Raw genomic sequence first — 16,221 nt, 5'->3', positions numbered from 1 at the left:
CCTTCTCCAGGTCACTTGAGACCATATGCTTTTGGGAGGGAATAGTCCAGCTGCTCCCACCAGCTATTCTTGTCTACAGTTTTGCTGCTTCTCCAGAGCCTATTTGCATAATTTGTAGTAGAGTTGGGGAAGGGCCCAAGTATTTTTGTGCTGCTTCTGCTTTATGTATGGATGAATGGTAGTGTACTCTTCTTTCCTGTGGCTACTGACACTTCCTGTCTTAGTTATGCACATCTCAAGAGTAAGTATTATGTTCAAAGGATGCTGTTTGATGTTGTGTACCATGATTATCTTTAGAATGGCTATTTTTTATGGATCTTTTTGTATCTCTTTACTCTCTTGAGAGTAAACTTGAGAGATGTTCAGCATTTTGGAAATGGAAAATATGCTTTTATTCGTCAATGTTGTTTAAACCCATATTTCAGGATTTTTTTGTTTGTTTTCTTGCAGTGGAAGCTTTAACATTCCCTCCTTCTTCAGGGAAATCTTTCATTATGGGAACAGATGAAGCCCTTGAAAATGAGCTGGGTCTTGGAGAGCTGGCAGGCCTTACAGTAGCCAATGAGGCTGATTCGCTGACTTATGATGTAAGTGTTTTAATGATAACTTAAGATCCTGCTGTCAGCTTGCTGAAGGCAGATGCAACTTGCATGTGTAGACTCAACAGAAAACATTTTCCTGGTACAATTATGCTGCCAGAGGATGTCACAAAGTTTTACTTGACATACCTGTTCTTCCCAGAGATGGCAGCCTTCAAGCTCTCTGCAGGCCCCTCTCCTCCTCTCATTTGCCTGCCATATTGTTCAGAGAGTTGAAAGTAAGTGTAGGGATGGTGATACAGCCAGGTACTTGCAACCCCAGTGATATTGAGCAAAATTAGGAGTAGCATGGCCAGCAGATTGAGGGAAGTTAATGTCCCCTCCACACTGGGCTGGCAAAGCCATACCTGCATGAAGTTCTGGGCCACTGTACTTCAAAAGGGTTGTAGAGAAATTGGAGAGAGTCTGGTAGCATGTGACCGATAAGATGCCAAGGGGAGCCGGTCTTGTTCGGTTGTTAGGAGGCTAAAGGGTGCTCAAACCTCAGCCTACGTGTATTGGAAGGGGGCTTACGAGGGTGACTGAGCCAAGCTTGTCCATAGTGCCATATGCTCAAACAAGAGGAAACAATAGCAGAGTATGGCTCAGGGGGTTCAGGTGGGACGTTAGAGGAAAAAGTGTTACGTAGGTGCTGGTACAGAAGCCAGAGAAACTGTGGGTTCCATCTCCTGGAGGGCTTGGCTGAGAGACAGCTATGGCTTACATTACCTGGTGTAGGCAATAGTCTTCTTTCAAGTGAGAAGCTGGAACAGAGGCTTTTTAGGAGACTCTTGTAACTACACTTCTATGGCTTCTTTTTCTTTCACTTTTTATGAAAAAATCCTTGAGGTTCAAACTTGAATTTTTCAGGTTTACGTTTTCACATGTTGATTTGTCCATAAATTAAAGAATGGTTTTCAGTTTGTATGTGATTATAGATTTATTACTTTAAAAGTGAAAATTTTCCTTCTGTGGGAATTTTTTTTAGAGTATCTAACAAGATGAAATTTCCTAGATTGCTAGTCAATACTCTCTTGGTATTGTGGTGGTGTTTGGTTTTTTTTCCTTCCTTTACACATTGTTGGTTTAACAAGTGTTCACTTTGGTTGGTTCTGCTTTTTCATAGTCTTCTAGGTGGATTAAGAAGCTTCCTAAAATTATGATAGATTGAGGACTGTATGTAAGAGTATCTGAACTAGAAAATCATTACTTTTAACACTATGTAAAAACTTGGAGGTTTTGCACTTAGCAGTAGGCTCTTGCTTGATTTCCTGCAACTTTGAACAAGAGAAGTGTCCATAATCCCACTTGCATATCATTGCTTGTTCTAGAGTTTTCAAGTTGTCTGTATAGACAAGTAATACTATTAGTGGCAAATCCAGATCAGGTGCTAATTTTGGGGTTGAACATTCTCTCTCCTGCCCCTGTCAACTGCTTTTCAAGTCCTAGATTACCTCACTGCTGTATTTGAGTGAGGAAAGACAAAAGGAGACTGGCTGTCGTGTTAGTAACCCAGCCTCTTGCAGATTGTGAGAGAGTGGCTGAAGAGGAGTGGTGGTGTCACAGCCAAGCAGCTGATGCTAGGATCTGTTTCCACCTCTGCTGGCTGGGAGTGCCCTCCCTCTGCTTCCCAATTTATAAGGTAATCATCTTGGACTCCTTTGGAAGAACATCTTTGAATGACTGAGAAGCAAATGGGGAATATTATTGTACCAGAATTGGCATGCACTGTTGGGCCATCTGAGGTGTATTTGTGGCTTTCAGAGATGTGACACGGGACCTGTGCTGCTGGTGTGGCAGCTGGAGGACCAGTGGGATTCCCTCCATCACCTAATCGGCATTGGAGGCCTGTGTTGAGGCAACCAAATTCCTCTCCAGATATCTGTGAATACTCTGTCTGTATTTTACCCTTTTTACTTAGACTTTGTTGGCCAGTCTCCAGAAAATCTGCCAGAGTTGCTGCCTCTGCAGTCCTGCCCGATCCTTGCACCAGCTCAAGCATTTATCTGTTCCCTCCTTGTGCCAACTCAGCTCAATAAACTGGCAAAGAAATGGTCTTGCCTCCCTGAGCAGGACAGTACATAATTACCAGGAAATATGATAAGACTAAACCTGCTGGTTATGACTCCTTTATCATTGTTTAAAATCTACAGAACCTCTTAACTGAAGCTTATTTTTAATTACATCCAGAAGTAACAAAATTTAAGAAAAAGCACTTTTGTTCTTAAAACTTGTCCCACCTCCCTCTGCCCCACCCCACATTCCAAGAGTGTAGATTCTTGAAATGCCTCAAAACAGTTGTCTCTTCTTTGTAGCTAATGATACTAAATTATTTGGGATTATCTATAGCTTTCAACATAATGAAATAATTTATATTTGAGTTACAATTTTTTGTTTTCCATATGACCAGCAGTAGTGGTTATGGGAAGGCAAATTTTATCTATGACAGCATTGACTGACGGAGCAATAGAAGTCTGTTCAGCATTTTACACCAACATTTGTTCAGAGCAGCAATGTTGAAGTAACTTATTTTTTTAAAAGCTTTCTTTTTGGATCTGCTAACATACATTTATGACCACATAATTTTGTCTCTATATATGATAGCTTATTTGCTTGCCAGTTCTATTCTTGGTGTATAGCCAAGTTGTTTTTGCCCCCTGGGTTTTTTGGTTGTTTTTTTGAGTAGTTGTTGTTGGGGAGGGGTTTGGTTGGGTATTCTGTTTTTGTTTGTTTGGTGGGTTTTTTTGTTCCTTCTTTCTTCTTTTTTTGGGGGATGGGGATTATTTTGTTTCTGGCAAGCTTTAATTGTCTTGTATCATTACAGAGCTTGTGCTGCCATAGACGAGTAAGTTAGGCTGTGTTCTTTCTGTGCTGCTAGTCACTTCTCTGTTTCTCTTAGATCTTCACTTCAGAGATGCCCAAGTCAGTGGTATTTTGGATATTCAGGGACCACAGCTGGGTTGAGTCCGATTCGGTGTTAATAAATGAGCCAGTAGGTGTAGGTGTAATTTCTAATGTCCAACTGAGTTCACAGCAGTATCAGTCCGAAAGGTACTTTTCAGCATTCAGATTGTGTAACTTAACAGACGTGAAGCATTTCAGATGTGCACAGATTGTGTTACTGGGGACACGACATTACCTGTTGCCTTTGTGGAATACATCTGCCTCTGTTCTCCTTTCGCATCGTTTGATCAGTGTTAAATGGATTGCTGCTCAAGAGCAGGTTGCTATGAAAAGTGGGTGAGGTAATTTAACATTTTTGGAAAATGCCCAACTAAATTTCTGACTTCTTCCTTTCCTTGTGCCTTCCAGATTAATTATAAGTTTGGCTTTTGTTTTTTTTTTGTTACTAGATAGCAAACAATAAGGATGCATTGAGAAAGACTTGGAACCCCAAATTCACATTAAGAAGTCACTTTGATGGAATAAGAGGTCTTGCTTTTCATCCGGTTGAACCAGTCTTAATAACAGCTTCAGAGGACCATACATTAAAAATGTGGAATTTACAAAAAACAGCCCCAGCAAAAAAGTAAGGTTTTTTCCTTTGGTTCAAGAAACTTTTTCAATTCTGAAGGAAAACATAAATTGTAGATGCCCCTTGACTGGATGACCTTTGCAGTTAAAGGAAATTGTTTTTTCAATTTACTAGTAGGAAAACAAGCTCTCGGAAAAGGATGGAGACTTTTAAAGAGTGCCAGAAGAAGTTAGTGCATGTTAGTGAATGTATTTTGCTTGTGAAAATGAAAGCTATTCACTGTTACATTTTCCTTGTAGATAACGTGGTAAATGAATGTACTAGTGAAAATATGTGGATGTGGTCTGTTAGTGTGCTTGCATTTGTATATAAATGTGTAAAGTTGCACTTTTAGATGTAAATGCATATGTATGTACACACGTGTGTGCATATACATGTGTACAACTTTAAGCTCTGACCGAGACGTTGCTGGGATCCTTTCTACTCTGCCTTGTGCACTGTTGCTGGGGATTTGCAGAAATGAGAGCGAACTAGTAGTGGGGCTGATCTAGGGAAAGGAGTACAGCCTATCCCTTAGGAGGACTGGGCAAAGCATGTGGTCTTCCCACAGTCTATAACACCCACGGGAATGGTGAAGTACAGACAGCAGTTTTTGAAGTGTCCTGTAGCTCTGCTACAGTGTTGCTACTGAAACAAGTTGTCACAAGGTCCTTTGCTGTAGTAGGGATTTGGAACACTTAATGGTATATTCTGTGTGACACTCAAGGCCCTCCACTCCTTCCCCACCACTAATGTACCTACCTGGTGGTTCTATTGGTGTGTGAGAGTGTGTGGACTATGTACCTTGAAGGTCTTTAAACAAGAAAAAAAGCAAACCAACCACTCAAATCCTATTGTACTGAAAAAATGCAAGGAATTCCTAGACACGTAAAAAAATTACACTGGGAGAAGTGGTGGGAGAAACATTTCAAAAGATGTAGCAGTGATTTGAAGAATTCAGCTATTTTGGCACATTTTTGTAAAGCATTGCGTAAGATCATACGCGTGTTAACATTTTCTTGTGCTTCATTTAGGAGTGCTTCTCTTGATGTAGAGCCAATATATACCTTCAGAGCACATACGTGAGTATTTCTTGAGAGACGTCATATTTTGAGAAATACATGATTTTTTTTTTTTTTAAATAGACACAGGGGTATTTTTAAGAAGTAATTTCCACCTTGTCAACAAGTGATTTCATGTAACCCTTTTAGTTCCCATGATATTTAAAATATCTGCATGTGTTCATCTCCTTTCTGCATAATGATTTTTCTAGAGCTAGGTACACTACATTTTTAAAAAGAAAAGCATACGAATTATACAGGTGAAATTCAACTAGATGCTCTGTTCATCATTGCACTCTTGCCTTTTTGTCAGATAATGTGCATCTGTAGAATGAAGCTGTTTGTAGTAAATATAAATCTACTGGATTGTTTTCATGAAAGCCTTAGATCTTTAAAAGAAAAAAACTGTTTATGCAAAATAACAAAGCCAGTAGTTTAAAAGTGTGACACTTTGATATTTCATGTGCATAATGACTAGATTGTCCTGAATGTAGTTACATTACCAAATATTGTGGAGGTATTTTTGTGGCAAGTGTTGTAGCATATGATCTGACCATGCAGAATTTTTGTTGTTGTCTGTGCAGCAAGTGATTTGTATCTAGCAGGGAAAGACAAAGATTCCATTGATAGTTTTTCACATGATGGAAATTTTAATAGTTGACATTTCTTTGGGGGGCTGTTCTTCCAGTGGACCAGTTCTCTGTGTGGTGATGAGCAGTAATGGTGAACAGTGCTACAGTGGGGGAACAGATGGCCTCATCCATGGCTGGAACACAACCAACCCAAACATCGACCCCTATGACTCTTATGGTACGTTGCTGTCACCCAGGCCAGTGAAGTGATGTGTTGTTCTTAGTGTAATGTGACTTCAAATAGTGTCATGTGCAGGTAGTGCTTCTTTGAGGATTTAAACGAGAAGACTGAATGTTGGCTTCAGTTGCTTCAAGTGAATGTTTGTTTTAATACTGATGCTGGTTGATGAGAAAATAAAACTTGTCATTTTCTTAAAGGTCTTTATGTCATCATGATTTTGAGAAACAGCTAGGCTGAAAAAGTACAGAATTAAACCTGATACTTTGCAAGTACAGCAGATGTGTATTTTTCAAGTATGTTCTTTTCTTCAACAAATTTCTGTGCGGTTGGGGTGAAAGGAAGTTGTATAGTGTGAGACCAAGGCTGTTAGTGTTGTCTGCAAACAACTAAAAAAGGCCCAGTTTGGTAAGATTTACCCCATCTGAATAGATGTCAGCCTTGTGTCTGTGTTTTTAAAACACTTTTTTACTTCTCATAGCTTCAGATGCAGTTGGGCTGAAAGCTTGCTTTTGGAAAAAAGGGACTGATGTGCCACTAATGGTTGGTTGATTGTAAATTTTGAAATCAAAGCATGTTTTGCCAGATTTGATACCATCCCTTCTGCTGAAACATTGTTTTGTTCTGTTAGTTGTAAATTAGATAACTGAATGCCATGTATGCTGATGAAATTCAAGCATCTTCATACAAGAATAATTTAGACTTCTCTATTGATATGACCTGATTGGTCTTGTGGTGTTTTTTATGGACTAGCTTCTGAAAGTTGGTCCACAAACACAGACCAAGATACAGCTGTTGACTTAATTCACATTTTGGGTTGAAACATGGTTTGTTGTGTTTTGTTCACAGATCCTTCTGTTCTAAGAGGTGCTTTTGTGGGCCACACGGATGCAGTGTGGGGTCTGGTTTACAGTGGAGCACACCAGCGCCTGCTGTCCTGTTCAGCAGACGGCACTGTGCGCCTGTGGAAAGCTACAGAAGTTGCTCCAGCTCTCAATGTATTTAATGATAATCAAGGTACAGAAAATTGCCCTCCCTTAGAGTTCATGAGCATCACTCTTGAGACTGCTGTAATATTGGCTCCTGAATAGAAGTTATTCCTGTTTGTTTTGCTGGATTTTATATCTTTATGAATGTTTTTGGAAGAGTAAATTTGGAGTCCCTTCTCCTTTGACAACAATTGAATACATACCTACATGCAAGGGGACAGTTGCACACATAGAATCATAGAATCCTTTAAGTTGGAAGAGACCTTTAAGATCATCAACTCCACATCTAAAAGCCAGCTGCAGTAGATGGTCTGCTGATGTTACTAGAACTGGGTTTAATCTATTAGTTCTATAGCTGAGTTTCAAACTGAGTTTTCATTAGGCCCTTGGTTTTGGTTTGTCCAGAATAAAAAGCTTCTTCCTGTAACAGGTTTTGGAGTAGCCAGTGCCTTGTCTCAGGCTGGTGTCATTGTACCTTCCAGATTCTTTCTTGTGCCTCTAACGTGGAGATTCCAGTGCAATCTCTGAGTTTGTGAGCTGACTACTCAGCAATAGCCTAGTCATCCTAAACACTGCTAGCTGAAAAAATTTACTCCTTTGGATTTAGTTGCTGAGATATCATGCACAAATCAAAATCCTGTTGTTTAGAGCCTGATTTCTTGAAGTTGCTAAGTGCTCTGGAATGAGTCTGCTGACATTGCCAAACTCCCTTAGAGCTGATGGCCCTAAAGGCACCTCATGAACTGAGACAGCTCCTTGGCTCTTCAGACCAACTTTGAGGCAAAATAAACTTTGGCATAACTGAACAGACTTATCAAATTATAGTGTAAAGCTGGTCAGATCTGCCATTACTTGTTAGCTAAAATAGACTGAGCAAAATAGAAATGTTTCATATACTTTAGATCTTGCAGAATTGTTTCCAGCAGTCTGCAGGATTTGGAGAAACACATGTAGTGCTTATATTCCTGCATTATCTGGACTTATGGGCTTGAGGTTGTTTAACATTCAGTTGCTCACTCTCTACCTCCTCCTTCTCCTGGCATCTGAAGCCAGCGTTCTTTCATGTAGCAGGTGGTGAACAGGACACTTGAGGAGAAAAATTTGAAGGGATATTCCCTATACCCAAGCTCTGCTGATTTGGCCTTCTGTCCTGTAGAGTTCAGATACTTAATATAAAGAGATCTTTACCAAAGATCTGGATGGTTTATACCTGATGGATGAATGTTTTGAAACAGGAGCTTGTAATATATTTATGTACATTTCCACACTAACTGTTTCAGCATGTAAAATTAGCACCTGGAAAGCTTTAGGGTTTTTTTTAAGCTCTGAATTTGTCCAGGTTAGTAATAATAATTTTAATCATCTGTCACATAAATGGTTTTATCATCTCAATTTCATTGAGGTGATAAAACTCATTTTACTTGATGCAATGGAGGCTTGTTTGAGAATTTCTCTTGCAGTTAAAGGAAGGAAAAGTGGTCAGGGAGTTCTTACTTTCTCAATTTCAAAGTAGATTTCCATCCAGCCACAGTTCCAGATACAGCATTTAGTAAAGAATATTGTTTATATGCGTATCAGAAAAAATAGGACTAAAAAAGTGATCATGTAGGGCAATCTTTTTAGACTGTAATATTATTGTGGATTTTTAAAATGCAATATTTCCTTTTGTATTCATCTCCCTTTTGATATTAAAGTGCTTACTGGTTGGGTTGGGGGTCATTTGTGTGTATGTTTTTTCAATATTGTGGTTTTGTTTTGTTTGTTTTCTCTACACCAACTACATTTTATTAAAATGTTCTGTACATTGTTTTCTAGAAATGGGAATCCCTTTGTCAGTAGATCTTGTGAGCAGTGACCCAAGCCTCATGGTAACATCATTTAATAGTGGACACACTAGCATTTTTAACATGGAGACACGACAACGAATTCTTACCCTGGAGTCCAGTGTGGATACTAGTATGTATTTTAAAAAAAAAAAAAAGTTGCTTGTTTAAGATCAATACTGTTGACAGGCTTTTTTTCATGTTTCCAAACATTTAGGCAGTGTCATGATAAAGTATAACAAGTATTGTGTTATAAGCTGTGTTTTGAGATGTAACAATACATTATTACTACTACAACAGAGCTCATGGGTATTTCAGTAGCACAAGAGTGCATGTACATTTGAGAGAAGGTAGAAGAAACAAGCCCATGCTACCAGAATTCCTCTTCAAGGGACAGTAACACAAGGAAAAGCACAGAAATCATTAATACTACCCGGTGATCTTTGCAGACTCAGGATTTCTGTTCTCTCCTCAGTTCAAAATAGCAAGATAGATGTAATGTCAGGAACACCTAAGGTTGAATTCATTAAAAATTTGACTGTGTGGATTCTTTTATATTTTTCCTCAGAGGTATCCCTTTTCTAAAATTTATATACATCTTTGGCCTGTTTGAAGTTGGGCTTTAGCTGAAGCTTTCACTGTAGGAAGCAAGCAAAGCTCCAGTGGAATAGTATTCCCAAGGGCAAATATAATGCCCTGGATCATTACAGTGGCCAATATCAGAAGTTTTAGAGGAAACTGTAAGGAGACTGCTATCAGTGAATCATTTTACTCTGGCCTTGGGAAAGAGACCAGGAAGACATGAAGCATGAGATGTCATATTCAGGCCAAAATGGTAGCCTGATAACAGTATAATCATTCAGTCTAGTTTTGAAATTTTGATTGGTTTTTCCCCCAAAGTTTTATGTCACTGAATTCTCCTATTATATTTTTAAAAGGGAGTAAGCCCTTCTTGTAGGCTTTGCTTGTCTGTTTTAGAATAGTTAAATGACTCATTTCATAAGAGGTAATGGAAAGTGCCATCTCCCTTCTTTATATTACTCCTTACTGTGCAGGACTGTTTTTTTAACCCACATCTTTGTTCTTGTCTGAAAAAAACAGTTCTAGATCAATTATCCCTATTTAGTGGAAGTTACCTTACCTTTTTTGTTGTTTCTGTTTCCCTTCTATTTTTTTCACCACCTCCTACTTACTGTAATTCAGTAATATTCCTATAAGAAAACAAGACCATGGTATTGCAACCAGCAGCCCCTGTTTAGTATCTTCGGTTATGTAACAGTACTAGAACACTTACATGCATTAAAAAAAATAAATCAAGAACTAGGCCAGAGGAAAATGAGTCACCTGGAAAGTCCACCATCACCAGTTAAGGACTCCACTGTTCAGTAGAAGCCTCACTGTGCTTCGGATTTTAAACCGTGAGGGTAGCTTGCTGTGATGCACTCTCATGTGCTTATAGTAATTTTAAGGGGGTTTATTATCATGAATGTTTTTTCCTTAATTTACATGTCCATAATTTCCATGTGTCCTGCAGATGCTGACATTGCTTGATGGTTCAGATTTTTATAGAAAGGTGTAAATTAAAGTCTTTACTCCCTTAGTAGCAGGTGATTCTATAGTAATATTGTGCTTTGATTATCTTGGTAAGAATTTTGATTAGATGATGTGAGTGTTCTTTGGCAGCAGTTTAATTAAGTACAGTCAACTTCCACATGAAAGAAGATAACTGTATTTTGATGTTTTGTGGAGTGGCTGTTTGTGGTTTTGCCTCTTAAGACCATTCTTGCATCATAGCAGTGCCTAGGTTTCTAATCAAAGAAACTCCTGTGGTTTTGTTTTTTTTTTGTTGGTGTGCATGTATATCTATATGGTATTTCAAGATTCTTAAAGGCTAGGAAGATGGCTGTCCTGTCAATAATCTAACAACCTTTTCAGTAATAATTTTAATCCATTTATATCAAAAAACAGAAGGTGAATTTTGCTCAGCGAGGGAATGGGGTCTTGTTTGCTTGGAAACGTACTGCCTGTGGTGTTATTTTCTTCTACTGTCTGTATGTTATGAATAAAGTGTGTCTTGACAAGAGGAGCAACGTGGAGGTGAGGAAGTGCAAAGAAGGGTATTTTCACTCAGTTTTGGCTTCACATTCTTGCCTGTGTCCCTGTGAAACTGTGCCCAAAAGTTGGCTTACTCTTGTTTATGTACTCTCATGCACGCAGTTTATGTATATCTCTGTGTGCGTGTAACTTGGAAAGTATTTTAGAGTAAAACACATTACATAAGGTGCTAGCTGAGAATTTCCATTATGTAAAGGCAAGAATTATTTTACAGATAAAATTGATTACATATTTATTTCTTAGTAACAAACTTTCAAAGAACTTGGCAATTTACATGTATTAATGTGTGGGGTTTTTTCTTAGCAGTCAGTTCCTCCTGTCAGATAAACAGAGTCATCAGCCATCCAACTCTTCCAATTAGTATCACTGCTCATGAAGACAGACACATCAAATTCTATGATAACAATACAGGTATGCATCTTTTCAGTAGGTCCTGTTCATAGTGGTTGTATAATGTAGGAGTTAAACAGAATTTCATTATGATTAATATTATTCACATAAGTGCTGAGGGATGTCAAGAACTCGATGTCCTCTGAAACAGAGATCTCATATCATGAGGAGAGCCCAAAGATTGCCAGTCCACTTAAAACTTTTTTTGGCACAGTGATAAGGAACTTGCACCAGTCTATGTTCTTTTAAAATGCCTTATGTTATAAGAATTGTCAATATTTAACATATAAGGAAGCTTTTTCAAAATCTTCACATGCTTAAGTTTATGTTTATTCTGTTGTGTTGACTCTGTTATTTTGATCTGAGGGCAGGAACCCCTGGCACTCCAAGCTGATGGCTTGGAAGTAGAAGTTTCCTTGTAGGCATCTTTCTCAATCTGGTCCACTGTATTTCTCCAAATGTCTAACTTCTGCAGAAACAGCTGGACAGCTTATAGTAATTTTTCTAGTTTGTGGTGACAGTTGCACTGAGATGTGTAATTATAAATCTCCTATGTTTTAAAGGACTTTTTGATAGGAATGGTAGTATTAATCTGGTATTCTGACTGTGAGTCTTGATAATCTTCAGTTTGTGAATTCTCTGCTTCCAGGTCACACTGTTTTAAAAGTTAAACTGAGATCTTTCAATATTCTTGTTGAATTTTAAGTTTGCCACTCCCCAGATGTATATTAAATAAGAAGAGTTGAAAGAGCCCAATGGAAGCTGTGGAAAAAGCTGAAAATAGCTGATTTCTTCGATGTAGTTCTGTAACAAATAGTAGAGGAAACAACCACTCCCTTTTCCATTTTATTATCTTGTACAACAAAAAAAAAAAAAAAACAAATTCAACCCTGATTTCTTATTTTTAGCATGAAATCATACTGTAATAAGCTGGAACAGAATGTTAATTCTCTCTGGGTTGACTGAAAGTATCTTATAGTCTTATGTAGTTTATATTCATGCCTATTGGTATACTCAGCCTCTGCCCTCCTTCCCAGTGAAGGTCTTACCCTTAATTCAGCTGATGGCAGGTACTTCAGATGCGCAGGGATTGCTCTTTGCGGTGGTTTTGCGGACAGAAGAGGTCTATCAAAGCTGCCAATATTGGTTCTATGGCTCTCCTGAGACAGTAGACTTGAAAAGAATGACTGCTTGCATAATCTTAATGATTCAATCATGGCACAAGGTCTTTTATTTGTAATAGGAGCTGTGTTAGGGTTTAAGCAGTGAACACAGATCGCAAAGTGAATTGTGGGAAATAACCTCCTTAATTCTTTTCTTTCAAAGGAAAATTGATCCACTCCATGGTCGCTCACTTAGATGCAGTTACAAGTTTAGCTGTTGATCCTAATGGCTTGTATTTGATGTCTGGCAGTAAGTACATTCAGACCTCATTTTCTTTTTCTCATAATGGTGGCAGACATTAGAAATAAAGAAAACTGTTTCCCCTTTCTTTAGGTCATGACTGTTCGATTCGCTTGTGGAATCTTGAAAGCAAGACCTGCATCCAAGAATTTACTGCTCATCGCAAAAAATTTGATGAGTCCATTCACGATGTGGCATTCCACCCCTCCAAATGTTATATTGCCAGTGCAGGAGCAGATGCCCTGGCTAAAGTGTTCGTATGACAGCGTGTTTCCCTTTCAGCTCTAGCTTTGTATATATTTAACCAGCTGCACAAAAGAGGAGGGCATGAGTCTTATTCTGCCCTATAATTCAGAGAATGTTTGTAAGTGTTTAGTTTTGCAGGGTGCTGTTTTCTAAATTGACATTTGTTCTGGTTTCTGTGAGCTCAGCTGGTGCTGAGAGCGTGGAATCTCTCAGTTTCAAATAGATTTAAAAAAAAAAAAAAAGGACAAAAGAAATGCTTTTATTTCAGAGGGTGTGAATTTTCGTCCAGGCAGGCCTTGGGTGAAACTAGGTCTATGTATTCTATATTAATGAAAGAGAATACTGGAAAGAAGGAGTCTAATTGCATCAGGGAGTAGGAAAAGAGGGAAATTTCCTCAGTTGCTTCTCATTGAGGAATCTTAACATTCTTCAATCACCTGGAAAAAAGTGTCAGTTCACATGCTCATTACTGTGTCATGTGAGAGGTACTTTGTCATCCCTTTGGTCTTAATAAAGTAGATCTTGTTCAGAGAGCACTAGTGGATAGTTAATCTCAGCCACCTGGCTGCTAGCCTAAGATAAATGCAGTTAAAGGAAAGCAAATTACTAACATGAATTAAAATGCAGTAAAGTTTTGGTTACATCTTCTGTGTTATACACTAAATATTTAGTTTGCAAAAAATTTATATAATTTTTTTAAAGACTATTAGTGTGTGGCTAGAAGCTGAGCCTTTAGTCTAGTCCTAATTAACAACAGACTGAAGCAGTCTGTATATACTGTAGTAGCAAACTTAACTTATTCAGATTTATAATGCTGTTTATTCTTGGAGATCTGGCACAAGAAATTATCACAAAGCTTTCCAAAGAAGCTGTCCTACAATTTAACTATCAAATGTTCATCTTCTCTTTCTGTTCCTGCTAAAAAGGGTATAATTCTGGGCATTAAGGATAATAGTGAAGTACTTCTTTTGAAGATTAAACCTACACCTGATGCTTTGTACGAGTCCTATTAGTGCAATAGGTGGTAACTATACGAAGTTCCATCAGTTTGAGATTCTAGAGGTATTTCCCAGCTTCATCATTTGTGGGACCTTCTAACATGTCTGCTTTGCTGGGCGTATGGTTAATCAATAAGTTACCTAAAGGAGTGCTTCTTCTCAACAGATGTGCTTTGTTTACCTATTCAGAGCTTCTCTGTTGATTCGAATGACAAGTAAGTTTTAATCCGATCTTGTAGTCTCTTTATTCCTTCTTAAAAGAAGGTGTGTGGATTCTTCTCTATCCCTTGTCATCATCAGAGTTATTACTGCTCGTAAGCCTGAAGTTGTGTGTCTTCCTCTAATGAAAATGGAAGGCAGAATTTCTGCTGGAGATGACTTCTGGTGCTGACTTGAGTAGGAAAGAACCCAGCACGACTCTTCCGCGTACCAGCTTGAGGTTAAGACTGGAAGCTGATAAATCAATCTTTAAACTGACACGGACTCGTTGAAAGCTATCAACATAGGATTTGACTGTGCTGGGTTTGGAGTGACATTGGGGGATGGGACCATGTTTGAAGCTGATCTCAGAGTTTAAATCAGCTATGTTATTTAGAATAAAAGGTTGACCTGTGCTGTTTGAGCCTGCAACACATTATATTTACTGCTAAAATAACCTGGAATACCTTTTATTGCTCAGAATATTCAGATATGTCACTTCATGATATTGATATGCAATATATTTCCGTATATAAGATTAGAACTTTTACCATGAGACAGATGACTACAATAGGAATTCAGATTATTTAGTTTTTATAAAGTGTTTTGGTCATGATGGGAAGGGGGAAACTTGGCTGCAAAACTGAGCATTCGACTTTGTGAGAGTTCTGTGTACTTGACTCATTCTTTCAGTGTCACTATTTTATTTCTTTTTGAAGAGAAAATGACAAAGATTTATTTGAAAAATTCTAAAAGTTATGTATATTATATATGTGTATATATATTGTAAACATGTATTAAATGTGTCTAGTAAGGGAAGACTCCATGGGTGCATTTTAATGTTTCGTATTCAGAGTTCTCTTGAGTTTGTGTATACAAAGGGTAATGGTGTGAGTATGAAATGAGTGTTGCGCTTTTGCTTACACAACACAACATGTAGTTACAGTTCTTTAAATTGCTGTACATAAAACTTAATAGGCTGGCATGCTTGTTTCTAAAGAGTGTCATTCTGATTACAATTGGAATGTAAGAAGTGGCTGTTGAAATGTGAATCGAAAGATGTTTCCTTATCGCTATTGAGCTCTTGCTCAAACTAAAAAGTGATTTTTTTTTTTTTTTTTAAAGCTGGCAATAGCTAGAGGATGAGGTGCCTTTACAAAAACAAAACAAATGTAGCCTTATAAAGAGGTTGTGGAGTATATATATTTTTGTGCTGGTCTTCATAATTGATGTCAATGACTTTTTACTGTATTTGCTCACATACTTGTAAGACTGCAGGGTATTGTGCATGAGCCTGTCAGATCTTCTAAACATCATCATAGAAGCTAGGGATGAAAAATTATGTAAGTTATCTATTCCATCTGCTTGCTAAAGCAGGGTTGTAGACTTGTGCATTTTAATATTGTCTTGGCCAGTGAGGTTTTATATATGTTCTAAACGGAATTCCTTTTGAAGATTATGTCAATGATTACATCCCACTGGCAGGAGGATTTACATGGTGTTTAGTGGTTCTTTTTTTGTAACTTCATGCCAGTGCTCCAAGCCGTGTTTTGTGCCGTTTTTACATATTCCTCCTCACCTTTGTAATTTGGAACCTGCATGCACACACTGGTTCTAACTGTGTATTTCCCTTGTTTTCCAATTTCTTCAAGCTATTTTTCAGTCTTTTCACACAACTTTTTCTTATTTGCAGCTTTTCAGCTCAGTTTTCCGTGTCTTGCTGCCCATAACACCATTCCACGTGCATGATTTGTTGGATTTAGTCTGAAGGTCATCTGTTAAGTGTGTTTTTTGTTTGGTTGAAGTTTTTTTTTTTCATCCGTAACGTGATGTTTTTGTGTAGGAAGACCAAACTTTTGTTCTTCTGGCTAGTGTCTCACAAACCCAAATTGTATTTCTTTATTCTGACAACTGTTTTAAATAATTTCAAGCACTGTTGCTTCTCAAGTTTCTTCTTTACTTTCAATATGTTGTTGTGACTCTTCTGCAGCTAGATACTTAATTCCTGCTTCATGATTATCCTGGGTTTTACAAGCTTTCAACTTCTGATCTGTGAGGCCACTAAATTGTTTTTATTTTTTCCCTTTTATGTGCA

The 16,221-nt window shown here is 38.0% G+C and overlaps 1 protein-coding gene across 1 annotated transcript; it reads left to right on the top strand.

Annotated features, from left to right (window-relative positions):
- Positions 1-450: 450 nt before the first annotated feature.
- STRN (striatin, calmodulin binding protein) lies at positions 451-13,172 on the top strand (the record flags this gene model as incomplete). Its single annotated transcript, XM_008935734.1, has 9 exons — positions 451-587; positions 3,932-4,107; positions 5,127-5,174; positions 5,842-5,963; positions 6,813-6,980; positions 8,768-8,908; positions 11,194-11,301; positions 12,607-12,693; positions 12,778-13,172. Coding segments are annotated over 9 exons (1,157 nt in total), but the record flags the coding sequence as incomplete, so codon positions are not given.
- Positions 13,173-16,221: the final 3,049 nt, after the last annotated feature.

The sequence above is a fragment of the Merops nubicus genome, unplaced genomic scaffold (genome assembly GCF_000691845.1).
Source record: "Merops nubicus isolate BGI_N331 unplaced genomic scaffold, ASM69184v1 scaffold12362, whole genome shotgun sequence".
Classification (NCBI taxonomy): Eukaryota; Metazoa; Chordata; class Aves; order Coraciiformes; family Meropidae; genus Merops; species Merops nubicus.
Note: the sequence above shows the minus strand (reverse complement) of the source record. Positions and strands in the feature narration are given on the sequence as shown.